Consider the following 19,876-nt stretch of genomic DNA (forward strand, 5'->3'; position numbering starts at 1 on the left):
AAAAAGCTCGGAAGCACTGTTCGGATCCCGCGTCTGCGTAGCCGTACTAGAGCCCCCGACCGTTTACCCCTTGGGCGGCGTTTCGTTGCTTGAGCAAAGCCTAGCGCGGCATTGACTAGAATGCCTACTAATTCTGCCGCTGGAAGCAGAAAAGTAGGAATTAAAGCGACAGGAGTTGTTTCCCTGATATTTAAAAGTTCGTCTCTTGTTAGAGAACTCCGAAAATCTTGGCAAAACACTGAATTGACAGACAAAACAAGACAAAACAGGGCGCACCGACCGGCTGAGGCTACCTTCATCAGCGCCATCTTCGCACCAGCACGGGTGTGCTGAACAGCAGGACTCTCTCACCAGCACTGGTGTGTTGAACAGTAGGCCCCTCTCACCAGCATGGGAGTGGTGAACAGCAGGCCCCTCTCACCAACACGGGTGTGATGAACAGTAGGCCTCTCTCACCAGCATGGGAGTGAACAGCAGGCCCCTCTCACCAGCACGGGTGTGATGGACAGCACGCCCCTCTCACCAGCACGGGTGTGATGAATAGTAGGCCTCTCTCACCAGCACGGGTGTGTTGAACAGCAGGCCCCTCTCACCAGCACGGGTGTGTTGAACAGCAGGCCCCTCTCACCAGCACGGGTGTGTTGAACAGCGGGCCCCTCTCACCAGCACGGGTGTGTTGACCAGCAGGCCTCTCTCACCAGCACGGGTGTGATGAATAGTAGGCCTCTCTCAGCAGCACGGGTGTGTTGAACAGCAGGCCCCTCTCACCAGCACGGGTGTGTTGAACAGCAGGTCCCTCACACCAGCACGGGTGTGTTGAACAGCAGAACCCTCTCACCAGCACGGGTGTGTTGAACAGCAGGCCCCTCTCACCAGCACGGGTGTGTTGACCAGCAGGCCCCTCTCACCAGCACGGGTGTGTTGAACGGCGGGCCCCTCTCACCAGCACGGGTGTGTTGACCAGCAGGCCCCTCTCACCAGCACGGGTGTGATGAATAGTAGGCCTCTCTCAGCAGCACGGGTGTGTTGAACAGCAGGCCCCTCTCACCAGCACGGGTGTGTTGAACAGCAGGCCCCTCTCACCAGCACGGGTGTGTTGAACAGCAGGCCCCTCTCACCAGCACGGGTGTGTTGAACAGCAGGCCCCTCTCACCAGCACGGGTGTGTTGACCAGCAGGCCCCTCTCACCAGCACGGGTGTGCTGAACAGTAGGCCCCTCTCACCAGCACGGGTGTGTTGAACAGCAGGCCCCTCTCACCAGCACGGGTGTGTTGAACAGCAGGCCCCTCTCACCAGCACGGGTGTGTTGACCAGCAGGCCCCTCTCACCAGCACGGGTGTGCTGAACAGTAGGCCCCTCTCACCAACACGGGTGTGCTGAACAGCAGGCCTCTCTCACCAACACGGGTGTGCTGAACAGTAGGCCCCTCAACAGCAGGCCCCTCTCACCAGCACGGGTGTGCTGAACAGCAGGCCCCTCAACACGGGTGTGCTGAACAGCAGGCCTCTCTCACCAGCACGGGTGTGCTGAACAGCAGGCCTCTCTCACCAACACGGGTGTGCTGAACAGTAGGCCCCTCAACAGTAGGCCTCTCTCACCAGCACGGGTGTGCTGAACAGCAGGCCTCTCTCACCAACACGGGTGTGCTGAAAAGCAGGCCCCTCAACACGGGTGTGCTGAACAGCAGGCCTCTCTCACCAGCACGGGTGTGCTGAACAGCAGCCCCTCTCACCAACACGGATGTCATGAACAGCAGGCCCCTCTCACCAGCACGGGTGTGCTGAACAGCAGGCCCCTCAACACGGGTGTGTTGAACAGCAGGCCCCTCTCACCAGCACGGGTGTGCTGAAAAGCAGGCCTCTCTCACCAGCACGGGTGTGCTGAAAAGCAGGCCCCTCAACAGCAGGCCTCTCTCACCAGCGCAGGTGTGCTGAACAGCAGGCCTCTCAACAGCAAGCCTCTCTCACCAGCAAGGGTGTGCTGAACAGCAGGCCCCTCAACACGGGTGTACTGAACAGCAGGCCTCTCTCACCAGCACGAGTGTGTTGAACAGCAAGCCCCTCTCAAGACAAAACTGGACAAAACAGTGCGCATCAACCGGCTGAGGCTGCCATAATCGGCGCCATCTTGGCAATTCACTGATCATAGGAACTGTGACCGAATTTTCACAATAAGCGACATTCTAGATTTGAAGGTTTCGTGACTGCAAGGATCCATACTCCTTGGTTCTATTCGGTAAAGTCACGTAGGTAAAAAATAAAACAACAAAAATCACGACGTTTCGGCCACAACACAAGCGGCCTTCATCAGTTGAAGGGACCAGACTGTCTCGAGGACAGCGCTGGAGTAAACACAGCCAAGCTCAGACCGCGACCTTTAAGCTTGTGTGAGAGGAATTAAGGTGCCTTGACAAAGGAATTAGCATAAAAATTAGCATTTAATTGGCGGACTTAGCATGATGAACGGTGTAGAGGGGGTGAACATGTGCAGACCGGCGAGGGGGGGAGGGGGAGTTTACATATTGATGGTGTGAAAAGGGAATTTAAGCAGCTGCAAAAGCTTTATTAATTTATTATTTTATTCTCATTCTACGTGACTTTACCGAAAGAACCAAAGAAGATGAATCCTTTCAGTCACGAAAGCTTTAAATCGAAATTTAAGTGAGCTTTGTTTTACACATGAGAGGGCAGCACTTGAATGTATGTTGAACTTATATCGCACTGTATGTAGCCAACTGTGCTAATCAGGTGTGGGGAAGGACAACGAACTAAACACAAAAATCAGTTATAAAGAAACTTGTTTTCAATATAGATTTAGCTCTACCACATGAGAATAATGTTTGTGGCATGACAGTCAAGCCAACATTTTTTATTCTCAGAGCTGGATTATTGCCAAATTGGGTGCACACTCAAATGCAATGAGGTTTTTTTCTGATATACCCAAGTAAAACCAGGCAGATTTATCAAAGGGTTGCCTTTAACTAAGTATGAAAACTAGCGCTAAACAGAAAAGCCTAATTTTCATGACACATATCACACATCAATACGCCATTGCGTGACCCTTTATCAAAATGTCACGTGTTGTGTGACGTCATCTCGTTATCCGGTTCAAATGCTCATCACTCATCGGTATCCATGATCAATCCACTGCTGGATGAGGCTTCCCCGAGCTTGCCACCACCTCGCATGCTCCTGTGATGTAATGATCCACATAGAACTTGCACAAAAAAATGATTTAATCATTTCATCTCCTCAGATGTGTTCCATTCATTGGCTGCAACTCTTGTCATTAGGATTGACCATCATTTATCATCCCTTTAGTCATGATGTGTCCTGCCCAAGCCTACTTTGTAAATCACTTTTAATTATGTCATTAACTGCACATTCTATAAAAAAAGAATTCAGAAACCCTGCACATTTACTACTATAACGAGCCAAGAATGTCTGTGTCCCGCGCGTGACGTCACTCCACTTCGGCAAGTCCCCCTCAATACGCATGAACAGGTGGCGTCCTCCACATGGACCCCCCCCCCTCATTAATAATCATGAAGAGATGTCATCCAAATGGACAACCCCCCCCCCCATTAATATTAATTAGTGGGTGACGTCACCTCCTCCCCCCTCCTCAGCGTCAACTTGCAACCCTCACTACAAAGGCAGAACCCTCGCGTCAAGCGATCTCCGTAACGCTATTGAGACGTAGAAGTAAAAAGGACGTCATGATGAACACGGGATTATAACCTTTAAATGAAATAAGTCTTTGACACCGTGGCCTTACAAATTGCACACGAATTGATGCAGTTGTAGTGCGTTACATTCAGGCGCACACTGGAACTTTGGAGGCAACACTATTTATTAGCTAAACACAACGGGTAACTCTTAACATTCACAGGATAACGACATAGGGTGGTAACCACCGTCCCTAACTTAGCTAACACACGGGGATACTACATTTCTGGACCGGAGACCGAGGATCATAGATGGTGGCTTCATCCCAGAGTTGACCCAGCAGAACAGCCCAGAACAGCCCAGCTCTCCGTCCACGCCCTGCTTATAACCAATCGGGCGTGGCCGGCTCTGCCCCAGGCCACGCCCCCCTTCCTGATCCTTTGGGAAGGCCCGAACCCCAACCACGTGACCCCCCTGGGGCCCCTGGCCCCCTTTTATCCGGTCACGTGTCCTGTTGGGTTCATGCAGAGTGTCACGGCCCGACACGACCCCCGTGATACCTGCCTACAGCCCCCATACCGAACCAATACAGTAGTGTCGTTCTACTACACTACATCACCACCCCCCCCCCCCGTAACACACAGCCATCCCAGCTGTAACGCAATCATGAAAATATTGAAAGGTGTGCCCCCGAACAAGCAACGTCAATAAATAACCGGCGACCAGTTATAAATACCACGAGAAGCATATGTACACATACCGAGAAGGGAGGAAAGGAAGAACGTATGGAATGAGGGGAACCAACAACAACACATATACATCAAGAAGAATTGGTCAACCCGCTTACCCCTCTTCACAGCCCACCTGTGTGAAAATTACGCACGCACCGACATATGAATGTGACTACTCTTTGGTTTTTTCAGTAAAGTCACGTATAAATAAGAAATAATAAAATAACATAATAGCGTACGACGTTTCGGTTGCAACACAAGCAGCCATCATCAGGTACAGAAGAGCTAAATTTACGAGAGAGGGGAAACACATAACATCAGATGTATATACAGACACTCAAGTAGGGGGAACTAACACAGATACAACAGGGGACACAGAGAGAGAAGCATACCAGACAAACAGGGTTTAGCAACATTTTGGAAACCATATAAAGCAACACAGACGGTCTACTGTACCTGATGATGGCTGCTTGTGTTGCAACCAAAACGTCGTACGCTATTATTTTATTATTTCTTACTTATACGTGACTTTACCGAAAGAAACAAAGAGTAATTCCTGCAGTCACGAAAGCTTCAAATCAAGTCTGAACCACCTCTTCGGGGAGGTATGAGGTCTGTGTCTTTGTGTTGTCTCTGCTTGTGTATCTGCCTTTGTGTCTTGGCTTGGATTTGTGTCTCTGTGCTGTCTCTGCCTGTGTGTGGGCCTTGTTGCTCCATGCATACCTCGTGCTGATTTGTACCATTGTGTGCTGCCGCACCCCACTTTGCTCCATGCATACCTCATGCTAATTTTGTCCCATTGTCTCTCAGCCTTACCTTCTCTGCCTATTTAAGGCGACTTCACTGTGTGCTTGTCTCTGTGCTGGTTCGCTCTACTTGGATGTCTGTGTGTGTGTGTGCGGTCTGTATTTTGAGTTTCATACTTAACTTGCAATTTAGCAATCTTTGAAATAGTGTGATCAACCGGACTATGCGTTAATTGTGTTTTGACAGACCGTCTGTGTTGCTTTATATGGTTTCCAAAATTTTGCTAAACCCTGTTTGTCTGGTATGCTTCTCTCTCTGTGTCCCCTGTTGTATCTGTGTTAGTTCCCCCTACTTGGGTGTCTGTATATACATCTGAGGTTATGTGTTTCCTCTCTCTCGTAAATTTAGCTCTTCTGTACCTGATGATGGCTGCTTGTGTTGCAACCGAAACGTCATACGCTATTATCTTATTTTATTATTTCTTATTTATACGTGACTTTACCGAAAAAACAGAGTAATTCCTGCAGTCACGAAAGCTTCAAATCAAGTATGAATGTGACTGTTTGAACAACGGTGTAGGCAATCGACAAGGTGTGAGAGTCATGTACAGCGGCCAGTCTTCGAACGAGTTCGCGTGGCCGAGCCCCCAGGGGAGACGAACACGCTCTCCCTGGAGGTCCTGGGGGAACTTGAAAAAGGCCCAAAAAAGGCATGGCCCCTCCCCAGGAGTTGAGCAACGGGAAGCGCAGGAGTGATGGATGGGCGCTCCACTCCCCCCCTCAAGTCCACATCCAGTCAGCACAACCGGCGACTCCAAGGGTGGCAGGTGCTGGAATCCTGTGACGAGAAGAAACCCAAACCTCCAAAGACACAGCCCCACAAACACATGCCTCAGCTCGTCAAACACGACAGCCACCCGACTCCAGGGTAGTGGAGATGATTGTATTCCACCCGGCGGGAGAAAAGAAAACAAAAATACACAGATTCCGACGTGTTGGATGCACAACCAACACTGGTAATTGAACCAAAATCACACACCAACACCACATGGATGGCAGGGTCCCACACCACCCTGCCACCGTCCCATCCCTCAGGTGGTGAGAAGGTGAAGATCGACATGTCTAGCACCCATCTACACACCAATTAACATTCCGGATGTCTACCGATATCCCGGGTCGAGAAGTCGTACTTCAGGGTCGACCCATGTACTGGGGCAAAGAATTCACACTTCAGGGTCGCCCCAGTAACTACATAAAAATATATATTAGTCGGCGTGATAAAAAAACAATCTGCCTGCTCTTGCCCAGAAATGGCGGCTGCACGTGCGAACCGCATCTCGGAGGTTACCCGTGCTTGTACAAAATGGCGGTCGCATGCGCGAACCGCATCTCTTCGGTTTTCCCGCGCTCGCATCTCAGCAGCCCTCCCTTGGGGACCACAACGGACATCATGTCACATATTCGCACTCCCCGCTTTTCCGACGCGTGTAACGGGCTGCGGCGACGCGTCGGCCGTATCGGGGGAAATTTAAACCAGTCTCTCTCAAAGACTCGCATTGCAGCAATCAGCTGTCCCAACCGAGCTGAGAAGACACAACACCTCTCTCCAGGACTCGCATTGCAGCAATCAGCTGTACTATACTCTTTGGTTCTTTCGGTAAAGTCACGTAGGTATAAAATAAAATAAATTAAATCACGACATTTCGGGCGCAACACAAGCATCCGTCATCAGGTGGGACAACCACAGCAAGAAACAATTGCTGAAGTGGGCAAAAGGGAGGCAACACTATAAAGCAGTTAAGGTTTTTGCCTGGTTAATAACATTCTTCCAATGAATGCTGAATTTGTATCCATCTTCTCGGTTGAAGTTATGTCTGTTTATATATCTGGATGGCTTCATGAACAAATCTTTGATAGTAGCCCGAAGGTTTGCAGAGTACCTTGGTCTCGGAAAAAACAATATCATGAGAGCCCTCAGCGTTATAGCAATGGTCAGTCACGGCGGAGGTATTAGTTCTGCCGTGTTTCAGATCAGACGTATGCTCGCGAACATGGTCCGAGATGTCGTTTTGTTTCCCCAATGTAACACCCACCACATGTAGGGGGGTTGTTTCTCCCTGGTTGGAGATACAGTTTTGTGAATAATGCGGTCTGAGTACCCATTCATCGTGAGGGCCTGGTGTACGTGTTCCAGTTCACTGGCTAGGTGGTGTTGGTCAGAAATGCTGTGGGCCCTATGGTGTAGTGTTTTGATCAGGCAATTCTTCTGTGCCGGATGGTGGTGGGAATCAGGTTTCAGATAGGAATCTGTGTGGGTGGCTTTCCTGTAGACAGAGTGTCCCAACGAGCCATCAGGTCTCTTCTCAAACATTTAATCCAGGAATGGTAGCTTACCATCTTTCTCCACTTCCATGGTGAATTTGATGGATGGGTGTATGGAATTAATGTTGTTGAGAAATTGGTTCAATGCTGGCAGGCCATGTGGCCAAATGACGAAAGTGACATCTACATATCTCTTCCACAAGGAAGGACGTAGGGTGGATGTCTGGATGGCATCTGTTTTAAATTTCTCCATGAAAACATTCGCTATCACTGGTGATAAGGGGGGACCCATGGGGGTACCTTCATTTTGTTTGTAGAAAGTACCATTCCAGGTGAAGTAAGTGTTGGTAAGGCAGTCCCTAACCAGAGTAGGAACATCAGCGTTCAGTCCATATTGGACTAAATCTTCAATTATTGTTAAGGTGTCAGGCACAGGAACCTTGGTGAACAGAGAAACTACAACTAAGTTGCACATGTGATGGGTGTTACATTGGGGAAACGAAACGATATATCTCGGACCGTGTTCGCGAGCACATGTCTGATCTGAAACACGGCAGAACTAATATCTCCGCCGTGGCTGACCATTGCTATAATGCTGAGGGCTCTCATGATATTGTTTTTTTCCGAGACCAAGGTACTCTGCAAACCTTCGGGCTACTATCAAAGGTTTATTCATAAAGCCATCCAGATATATAAACAGACATAACTTCAACTGAGAAGATGTATGCAAATTGAGCAATCATTGGAAGGATGTTATTAACCAGGTAAAACCTTAACTGCTTTATGGTATTGCCTTCATATCCGCATCTCCAGTTTCTTCAGCCTCCCACTCCCAGCCCCGCTCACTTCTCACCCCCTTCCCCCCCCTCCCCCCGGCATTGTCGTGCTCGTCCCTTGCTCGCCCTGTAATCCCTCTAGCTTGCAGCACTCCACTCCCCCTACCCCACACCCCCCCACCCTCTCTATCTCTCCTCCCTGGCTCCTCCCCCCTCTCTTATCTATATAGCCTCTTGTTACAGCAGCCCTTTTGCCCACTTCAGCAATTGTTTCTTGCTGTGGTTGTCCCACCTGATGACGGACGCTTGTGTTCTGCCAGAAATGTCGTGATTTAATTTATTTCATTTTATACCTACGTGACTTTATCGAAAGAAACAAAGAGTATGGATCCCTGCAGTCACGAAAACTTCAAATCTAGAGCTCACTCACACTCACTCAAACACACTCACACAGCTCACACGGAGCTCACTCACTCATTCTCATGCACACAATTAAAGAAATGTCCTGAAACAATAGTGTACATGTAGTGTGTAGGTTTGGCTAATAGATGCATATCAATTGGCAAGTAGGACATTAATGAATTTGTGGGCAAAATTGTGTGACTAAATGTAATATCTCAAAACAATAGTATTCATACTCTTTGGTTCTTTCAGTGAAGTCACATAGGTAGAAAAATAATAGATCACGACGCTTTGATCGCAACACAAGCAATCATCATCAGGTGGGACCAATCACAGCAATAAAAAAAATGCTTAAGTAGGCGAGAGATCTGCCGTGGCACGAGGTTATTTCGGCCTCGGCAGCAGGGAGGGAGAGAGATGGGGAGGGGGAGGAGGCGGGGCAGAAAGCGGACCTCGCAGCAGCACCCGGGTCACTGGAGTAGAGATCGGAGAGAGATGCACAGAGGAGAGAGAAAGACACACACAAAGTCGGAAATAACAGCTGGCATAGGCAGGTAGGATGGAAACATCACAGTTAAGACTTTACCTGGTTAATAACGTCCTTCCAATGATTGCTCAGTTTGTACCCATCTCGGTTGAAGTTTTGCCTGTGTTTATATATAAGGATGGCTTCATGAACAAATCTCTGATAATAGCCGGTGGGTTTGCAGAGTACCTTCGTCTTGTAAAAAATCAATTTCGTGTGAGCCCACTGCGTTAAAACAATGATCAGCAACGGCAGAGGTATTGGTCCAACCGTATTTCAGAGCTGCCTTGTGTTCGCGAATCCGGTCCGAGACATGTCGTTTCGTTGTCCCAATATAACTGCTGCCGCAGCCACAACTCAGTTTGTAGACACCCGGGTATTGCATATCAGGAATCACATCCTTTACAGATGGGATCAAATCACAGATTTTGTGTATTGTGTTGAAACGATTTTGGAAATATTTTTGGTAACCCCTGCTATGTATGGCAAAGTGATGGTATTGGTTTGATCCTCAGATGGTCGTCTCGTCATGGCTAGGGACAGCCTTTGCAGATTGTACGGTCAGAATATACGTTCATTCTGAGGGATTGGTGTACGTGCTCCAGCTCACTGGCTAAGTAATGCTGGTCGGAGATGCAACGGGCGCTATGGTGTAGTGTTTTGATGATGGAAATCTTCTGAGCTGGATGGTGGTGGGAGTCAGGCTTTAGATAGGCATCCATCCGTGTGGGTGGCTTTCCTGTAGACAGTATCCCAACGAGCCATCAGGTTGTTTCTCGATAAAAACATCCTTTTCCACTGCCATGGCGAATTTGATAGATGGGTGTATGGAATTTATGTGGTTGAGAAATTGGTTCAGTGCGGGCAGGCCATGTGGCCAGATGACGAACGTGTCATCTATGTATCTCTTCCACAAGGAAGGACGTAGGGTGGATGTCTGGATTGGCATCTGTCTCAAATTTCTCCATACTGTGGGGTCCACTTTCTGCCCCCCCCCCCCTTCTCTCTCCCCCCCTACTGCCGAGGCCTATATAACCTCATGCCACAGCAGATCTCTCGCCTACTTCAGTTTTTTCTTGCTGTGGTTGTCCAACCTGCTGACGATTGCTTGTGTTGTGATCGAAACGTCGTGATCTATAATTTTCTATCTACGTGACTTTACTGAAAGAACCAAAGAGTATGGATTGCTGCAGTCACGAAAGCTTCAAAGCAAGAATAGTATTCATGTGAGTGTGTAGATTCGTAACATAGATGCTTATAAATGTTTAGTGTTATCAATTAATTCATTGCTAAGATTATGCAACAAAAAGCATCCCGAAATAAGTGTTCATGCGAGTGTGTAGGTTTGACTAATAGATGCTTATCAAATGGCTAATGGGACATCAATGAATTCGCGGGCAAGGTTATGTGATTAAAAAAAATCTCAAAACAATAGTATTCATGCGAGTGTGTAGATTCGTAACATAGATGCTTATAAATGTTTAGTTACGTCAATTAATTCATTGGTAAGATCATTCAATTAAAGAAATGTCCCAAAACAAGTGTACATTGCGAGTGTGTAGGTTTGGTTAATAGATGCTTATCAATTGACAAGTAGGACATCAATGAATTTGCGGGCAAAATTGTGATTAAATGTCATATCTCAAAACAGTAGTCATGTGAGTGTGTCGATTCGTAACATAGATTATTATAAATGTTGTGTGTCATCAATGGATTCATTGGTAAGATTATGGAATTAAAAGAAATATCCCGAAACAAGTGTTCATGCAAGTGTGTCGGTTTGGCTAATAGATTAAACAATATTGTACATACGAGTGTGTAGGTTTGTTCTAACAGATGTATATAAATGTTTAGTGTGACATTAATTAATTCATTGGTTACCATATTCATGCGACTCAAGGGACAGAACAATGCTTTTCACGGCCAGCTAATAGTTAACACACAACCTTGGAATGGCAACCCTTTGCGGAACAGAAAAAAAAACTTCTTGGAACAATCTTATGCGTACCGATATGCGAGTTCTGTGTGTATGTTGGAGGGTAGTTACCACGAGGTCCAATAATTATAGCGGGCATTATGGTTCGAGTTGTCCACGTACTACCTCTGCTGTGGTTCTGGGGTCCAGAGACGTCATCGTAGTGCAGCGTTCCTTGTACCGAAAATACTTCAAGTCCCCAGCAGGGGGCGCTGGGTCGGCAGGTGTGTGTGTCGAACACACGGCGCTCTCTCGGCTGCTCCTTCAGGCTCTGTCCACCGCTGGAGTGGTTGCCGAGTCGGCACGCCGCTCACACTGGCGGCGGTGCCCGTGCTGGCAGGAATGATAGGTCCAGCTCCGTCTGCGGTGGTGTGCGCGATGGTCACGTCGCCAGATAGCACTCGCAGTTCGTCTGCGAGTGCAATCTGGCGGTTGTCTGTGCGTCTCGTACGCTTAGTGGACACGCTCCAGATCAGGTTATATCGTTCCATGTCAGTCTCTGATTCGACCCTCAACTATCCTTCGCCTGTGGGTTGACGATTTACTGGGCATTCTCACGAATAGTGGTTGCTCCAAGTTTTCCCTCAAAGGGGTCGACTTTGATCGGAGCACAATCGGAACGATCGTCACACTATGATCGTCTGTGGAGGCTGTATACAGCTACCTCGCCACCGGGGAGCAGTCTTGTTCCCACGTATTGTATTGCAATGCTACGAGTACACGTGTAGTGGATTCAACTGAGTGGCAGACGTACTTCTTTGGAGGCAACACATTTATTGATACCAACACAAAGGGGTAACTGCCCCTTTACCAGATAACACCTGATGGTGGTGGACCACCAGGCTAACTACACACTATGGTGATGGACCACCAGGCTAACTACACGAGTTACACTGGGAGTAGCGACAACGGACATGACCCCGGCTTGGGTCCAGGTCCACGTGTTGGCGACTCTTCTCGGACGTAGAACGTAGATCTTCAGGATAACAACAGCAACGCTAAACCCTGGTCCCTCTGGGGACCCGGTTTATATCCTCACTGGTCGTGGCTGGCCCCGCCTTTAGCCACGACCACCTCGAATCCTTTGGCAGGATGTCGCCCAACACGTGACCAACCCCTAGCCCCTACTTGGGGCCCCTGTGTAGACTTTACCCGTCATGTGCCTTCCAGGGTCAACCAAAGTGCCATGACCTACAGTTACCATATTCATGGCCGGCACCCTCACACCCCCTCCCCTATAGGGGACAGCACTGCACGCCGAGCGTGATGTCACTCAGCGCTCTCTATGAGCGCTCACCGAGCCCCTCTAGGGCTGGTACTACACCCACATGTATGGGGTGTCCGCAATATATTGCACGCCGTGCCTCGCTAGAGCCGGCATTACATAGGGACATCCGCGATGTCACTACACAAGCCTTAGCATGCAGTGTCTCTCCCAATGACGCGTATGAAAATAAGGCAAAAAAACCTCTGTGATGCGTGGTTTCTGCCGGTGCAGAGCTCCCTATCAATTGCTAGTCACGAGGGCAATTCCCCAGTGTGCCGCTCGCAGATATTGTTTTGCACTCACGTTGCTGACTTTTTGAGAAACCCAACGTAAAATTTCCCCGCACGCACGGTGTTACGTCGTTTTCGACTCGGTTCAGCCTCGTGTACAAAACGTACAACTTGTATTTCGCGCATGTGCTGCCATCTTAGCATCTATCCCCAGCATCCTGTCTGCTGCTTCTCAGTCCAATCATCATTATTCGCTCATGTTGTGCGTAGCGAGTGCTCATTGTAAATCGACATAATCCTCAACACCTCCAATCAAAGCCAATCAAGCACAACTCATTCACTGAAGGTAAGATCATGAAAATGATAGGTCAAGGTAAAAGCTTTAAAAATGCGATTTAAGATTATGTTTTTGACATTTGGGTTATTGCTTAAAAATGTTACAAATACGTTTTCTATTTAAAAATAAAAAAATAGTGTACAGGGCTGCTTTGTAATGCTCATAAAAAATGGTTTTCAATTAAGTATTTTGTCAGGATAAATGCTGTTTAAAGGTCCTTTACAATGTACACCTTTATAACCAAATCTGAAAATTTGAAGCTTTCGTGACTGCAGGAATTATTCGTTGGTTCTTTCGGTAAAGTCACGTAGAAAAAAATAATAATAATAGAATACGACATTTCCATTGCAACACAAGCAACCACCATCAGGTACAAATGAATGAGAAAACATAGTAAACTTGGAAATATAATGCAATGCAACACAGAGTCAGCCAACACAAGTCAATACCTCACCTAGTTGATTACGTTCTTTCAAAGATTGCTAAATTTGAGAGACAAAACAGTCTCCGTGTCTATGTTGTTTCTCTCTCAAATTTAGCAATCTTTGGAAGAACGTAATCAACTAGGTAGGGTGTTGACTGTTGTGTTGGCCGACTGTGTTGTATTGCATTATATTTACAAGTTTACTATGTTTGTTTTCTCATTCATTTGTACCTGATGATGGTTGCTTGTGTTGCAATCGAAACGTCGTATTCTATAATTATTTCATTTCTTTCTACGTGACTTTACCGAAAGAACCAAAGAGTAACCAAATCTGAGTTATTGTACAGTATAATACAGGTGTAGTGGATTAACATGCGCATACAGGGTGGATGGTAAATACGCGCGAGTTATGGACAGTGGGATCACGTCGGGCCGGCACAGGTGTGGCAGCGGGGAACTGTGAAGTAATGACGGGCCAATTAAGTTGGTAAGCGATGTATGGCTGTGATTGGCCGGGGTTGTTGTCGGGGCGGAGTGGCGCCGGAATGTCTGGTGAAAGGGGGGCGAGTAACAGGTGCGGGGGACGCGGGGCGTCGGGGGCACGCAGGGCGTCGGGGGCACGCGGCCTAATTAAATGGTTAATGAGAACGGGGATATATTCGGGAGACGGGGAGAATGAGGGGAGTTGTCGCTGGGACTGGAACGAAGCAGGTCGGAGAGAAACGAAGAGAAGACATAGGAGACAGAACAGGCTAGCAGTGAAGCAGAGACAAGCAGAGACTGAGAGCGATAGAGACAAGCAGAGACAGAGCGAGATACAGAGACAGCGAGAGAGAGGCAAAGATACAGTGTGAGACGGAGACAGAGTGAGGCAGAGCTAGAGCGAGATACAGAGAGCGAGCAACGGAGGGAGACAGAGACAGCGAGCGACGAAGGGAGACAGAGACAGCGAGCGACGAAGAGAGACAGAGACAGCGAGCGACGGAGGGAGACAGAGACAGCGAGCGACGGAGGGAGACAGAGACAGCGAGCGACGGAGGGAGACAGAGACAGCGAGCGACGGAGGGAGACAGAGACAGCGAGCGACGGAGGGAGACAAAGACAGCGAGCGACGGAGGGAGACAGAGACAGCGAGCGACGGAGGGAGACAGAGACAGCGAGCGACGGAGGGAGACAGAGACAGCGAGCGACGAAGAGAGACAGGGACGATGCAGAGGGACAGAGGGATAGGGGAGGAAGCGGAGTGAGTGAGACGGGCGGAGCACGTCGAGCGAGTTGCGGCTAAGCGGAATGACAAAGTCACAGACGTAATGTGAAGAGTTGTAATAAAAGTGGTGTAGGAGAAAACAATAAAGTTGTCCGCGTGAAGTCAACCACTAAACAGGTATTGTACATGAATAGTGCGTATTTTGGTTGCTTGCTGTGAAACAACATTTCCCTAAGTTACGGTCCCTCCCTATCCATACCTGATGAGATAATGGGAGAAATTGCCCCGCTTTAGGCAATGTTTACAGTCTTCCAGTCCCGATCCACCCCCATTTACCATTATTCCTTTGGGGGGAAATTCCCTGTTATACAGTTTCCTTATGTTTCTGGTCCCTAACCCCAACGTACATGGGACCCCCCCCCCCGCCACGTAGCAAGTTATCCATTCAAAGTCAAAACCAGAATGCTTTTAAAATAAATTAAGTCAAGTAAATACGTAGTTTTTGAATTCCTCCGAAGGCGGACGCAGTGCCGACTCTAGCGGAGCTCGAGGAGCACGGACTGCCAGCAGCCAGTGGCATCCTGCGCTGGGTGCAGTGCCAGCCCTACAGTATAGGGTGCAGGGGTGCCGGCTTCGGGGAACGGAGTTCTACGGGGCCATGGCACTCTGATCCCGGAGGACACGTGCCCGGAGGCATCTACCCGGGGACCCCCAGAAGGGGGCTGGGGGGACCACGTGTCATGGGGAGCTCCTCGAGAGTTCCAGAAGGGGGTCTTGGCTAGGGGCGAAGCGAGCCCCGCCAAAGGGGATAAAAGCCGGCAGTCTCCCAGTGGGACCGGCTGCTGTTGTGATTCTCAAGAATCTACGTCTACGTCCGAAGACAAGACCAACATGGGACTGGACCCAAGCTGGGGTCCCGTCCGTCGTAGCTACTCCCAGTGTAGTTAGTGCAATCTAGATTCTAGTTAGTAATCTAGAATTTAGTTAGTGTAGTTAGCCTGGTGGACCACCAACATAGGTTATTATCTGGTAAAGGAGCAGTTACCCCTTTGTGTTAGGTGTTGGTATTAATAAATGTGTTGCCTCCAAGCAGTACGTCTGAGTCTCCCCGTCTGAGCCCACTACACGTGTAAAACACACGGGCCAGGAAAATGATCGTCTGCAGGAAAAAAAACGAATACAAAAAACCCACAACGATTTTAGATATGCCAACAGTTTACTGGGAACAACGTTATGACACTTAACAGACTGAACAACAGCCAACAAGTGTGCTGTGTATCAGCAATGAGCTATTGAATTTGTTGCATACGGAGAATTGTTGCCTGGAATTATACATACATGTATATCACTCTCCTATATAGTATTTTTAATAACAGCGTCAATGCATAAACACCTACAGGGCCGTGCTTGGGAGAACATGCAACTGTGAGACCAAAGCAAACCTGCCGTTGGTCATTTAAGGAAAAACTTTAACATTGGTCAAAGCTGTCTATGGGGTTTGGGGGGGGGAAACAACATAAGCTGCAATTCACACGGGCTGTGGGGCAATATGTGAGAAGCGATCAAATAAAGCATCCAACAAGCGCACCAACGTCACACAGTCACGTTTGCAGCATTGCACGTGGCGGCAACAATGCCAATAAATTAGCAGACCAAATATCGTTGCTTCATTTAGATAACCTTTAAACACACATGTGCACACCAGTCTACCGCAAAACACTTGTACAGCACAATGGAGAGTAGAATTCACATTTACAAATCTACATGTATGATTAATTGTCTGCACCCATCTTTTTAAATCACAGATATCAAAATGTTAAGAAACTTGGAAGTAGTCATTGGTTGGCCTCTGAAAATTATTCATACTATCGAGAGGCAACTCAGTAAAGGGATACAGTTCCACACTGTCCAGGGAAATTAAACAAACAATAGGTACTATAATCCCAGTGTAAATATTTTCAAAATGGGGAATTCAACAGGTCCTCGAATTCAAATTTCTGGCATAACTGCGTTGTACCAATGCCACACACCCACTCCGTGGCAGTGACGACACATTTAACTATGTCAACTACCTGTAAAGCCTGGCTCTTTGACAGCTGCTTCATAAAATGCAATGACTGAGGTATGACACTATTCCAAAGGATGCAGCAATATATATACGTGTATTTTTGAATATATATTAAATACTCAATTATGGGCTATATTATTGTACAATACTGATCAGTGGAGTGACATGAATGGGATAAATTGTTCAAACATCTACATATTTCAATAAACGATTTAAATATGCTAGTTTATTTACATCAGAAATGCATATCAGAATGTTTACTTGCTATTTCTGATCTTTGAACACGTCAAATGGTAAGTGGATGTTTAAAATGATCATCTCTGCCACAGAAAACATGGAATAGGTATCGGATTCAGCAAACATGCTGATATTTAAATTTCAGTTTTTATATTTGTAAAACAAGAGCCATCTGGTATTTTTTCTGTCATCTTCATTTCACAGAAACTGCATCTGGAAGACACAATCACAGATAAAATAATTTGCACAGATATACCAGACAGACAATTATGTGGGTGTTCCAGCAAAGATAAACGCAGAAGGTCCATTCTCAACAAGAATGCCACGGGAATGACGGAGCTTACTGCAGACTTACCTCGGAAGTCAGCAGAGCCATTTGGCACTGCAAGGAGGAATGATGGTCACGGGTTTCTGAGGAGACAGGAAGTCCCTCAGTGGCCCATTATTACATAACATCCTTTGACACCATCAAAACATAACACCCCTATGACCGTAATTCAGAGGAAGAATTGTTATCGGTTCTCCGACTTAGAGACAGGATTGGAGATTTGCGTAGCATTAACGCAAGGTCTGATTGTAACCACTATGAGGGTATTTCTGTCCTTATCTTCTTGTCTCCAATAATAAAGAGACGCTCGCAAAAAAGCCAATTCAGGCAAGGACAGTCAATCTGCTACAGCAAAGTTAAGACAATTTCATCAAAATGTATAACTCTGCTGCAGAGATGATCCATACAGGAAAAATGCATAAAAACCTATCAGGCAGAAATTTGCATTGGCTCCACAATTGGGTTGAGCATATCTTAGCGAGATTCCACAGATGGATGCGTGTCAGCGATTGCTATGAATTAAGTTGACCCCATTTACGGCAGCTAATCAGCAACCAGGAAAATACCGATGCAATATGGCTGCCGTGACGGCATCGCTAAGTGTGTTTTGTGCGGTTTTCCGTGTCGATGACCGAGATCAGCAATGTCAAGACCGGCCTCGATGAAGGGGGGCTCATTAAGGACGCTACTGGGCAGTTGGAAACACTTTCTAAACAGCAGAGGTCAGACGAGCAATGGCCACAACAACAAGATCATCAGAAAGCTAAAACGCAGCAAGTTGGCAGTGGGGAGTACAGATGTCAATTCATATCATCTGAGTCTATCCCATGATCTCCATCAGAAGCGAGCCTTCCACACTGTGATCTCATGGTGCACCTATCCTGGCACAAGCGCCATGGCGATGTAATCACCACGTAGTGGCGAATGTTATTTGTGATCGTGTGCATTTCTGCATGTGTATTTGTGCTTACGTGTCTGTGTGGTTGAATCTGTGAGAGCACTGGTGTGTGAAGGTACTGGTACACCTTGAGGTTGTCCCCACATGTGTACATTTCCATGAAAACATGGGGAAAATCCCCTTTCAATCATATTGTGACCCAGAATTGGAACAAATGTTGGCATATGCAATGTATAGAATTAGGCATGACATTTGGTACTCAGGCCCCGAGTCACACCCTTCAAATAACATAGATGCCAGGAACCTGCAATCACTGTGTATCCTTCGTATGTTAAGTGTTACACCTTGATGTTTTATATTACTTTATTTTAAAATTATCATTTGTATTTCTCACGTTAAAAAAAGTTGTTAAAGAGTGGAAAAGGTTTTGGGGCCCCGAAACGTCGATGGGAAAACGACGACCGCTAAAACGAGCTTTCACTCCACAGAGCGATTTTCGTGGAACGCATCTTGCTCGTTCAGTGAGACGCACCCATGTGCTGTTTTCGTGTACGGTTTAATAAAATCCATATTTAAGTGCTCCATAAATGGAGATCCTATTCTTCAAATGACAATCTCTTGCTCGGACTGGCACGCACACTGTGATAGAAAAACATTCACATTGGCAGTTTGTACTATACCAGCGTGGTGCAGTTTTGGGGTAAGCAATGGTAAAGGAAGCATTTATATTCCGATAATTGTGAAATGTTTCAGAAACACACCAAATAACTTATCTAAACATCAAATAGAATTTCGCTTACACTGTGGGAGCTGTCATTGCAGATATTATAATATGCAAATAGGATGATTTTCCCCTTGGATCATAAAATAATCCCAAGCTATATAGATCTAGGAGGCACACATTGAATTTATCTACGAGTGCTTGGGGTTCATGGATAAAAAAAATATCAATTCTTTGAGCTCCTCACAAACAAATGGATTCACAGATAACCGAATCATGGATAAGAGGATCCCAATTGTATGCGCTGCTATCACTCAAGTTCTTTATGGAGCAGGTGAAGAAGCTTTGCGTGAGCTGGCCACAGTCTGAGCCAACCTACGTTAAATGAAGTCCTTGAGGTTAAGGTCAGCCAGAGGATCCTTTGCTGGGCCCTTTTGTGGGCTCTGAGAAACTGGCGTAGGACTGGGCGAAAGCTTGGGAGGCCACAGGAGAAGCACAGGGCACAGACAGCAGGTAGCCACAGCGTGCACACACACACACGCGAGCGCGAGAAACACACACACAAAACAGGTGCGTTAGTATAAAGGGTGCAGTTGTCATTCATTCGTAAGTGGGTTCATTGTTTTTTGTTATTGTGAATACATGCATTGCAGAAAAGCTACACCAAGCGCCAAGAATGTAAATTTGGAGACAAGTGTAGCTATAAAGAAAAAGGAGTGAAAATGTTTAACATGAAGATTGTCTGCGTGTTTTGTTAGTTACAACAGAGCCAAGGTTTGTGCAAGAAGTAGGTTCCCAATGAACCACACTGATCGTTATAATATCAGACTTATCAGACAATGCCTCCTACACGTGTTTGTTCCTCCACATAGAAAATAAAAGTACTTTTCACACATGCCATTCGCCACACGACCTTCTGCGGGTGCATATCAACAAAAGCAACTCTGGACTGGTTTTAACATTCATTGTCTCATCGTCAGGTCAGGCTTGCTTGAACCAATACTGAACTGCCA

At 47.1% G+C, this 19,876-nt stretch overlaps 1 protein-coding gene across 10 annotated transcripts in view; it reads right to left on the minus strand.

Annotated features, from left to right (window-relative positions):
* Positions 1-15,808: 15,808 nt before the first annotated feature.
* LOC116952896 (clathrin coat assembly protein AP180-like) overlaps positions 15,809-19,876 on the minus strand; it is a 229,334-nt gene continuing 225,266 nt past the window's right edge. For 8 of the 10 annotated variants that reach the window (XM_076074558.1, XM_076074566.1, XM_076074561.1 and 5 more), the window contains 3 exons: positions 19,243-19,336; positions 17,272-17,327; positions 15,809-17,129 (listed from right to left, as the gene is read on the minus strand). In XM_076074558.1, the coding sequence (XP_075930673.1) occupies positions 19,244-19,336 (93 nt within the window). In that variant the 3' untranslated portion in view covers positions 15,809-17,129; positions 17,272-17,327; position 19,243. The remainder of the gene's footprint in view (positions 17,130-17,271; positions 17,328-19,242; positions 19,337-19,876) is intronic. The other 2 variants (XM_076074560.1, XM_076074563.1) reach the window with 1 other exon arrangement.

This window comes from Petromyzon marinus, chromosome 49 (genome assembly GCF_048934315.1).
Source record: "Petromyzon marinus isolate PM22_M1 ecotype Great Lakes invasive population chromosome 49, UKy_Petmar_22M1.pri1.0, whole genome shotgun sequence".
NCBI classification, from domain to species: Eukaryota; Metazoa; Chordata; class Hyperoartia; order Petromyzontiformes; family Petromyzontidae; genus Petromyzon; species Petromyzon marinus.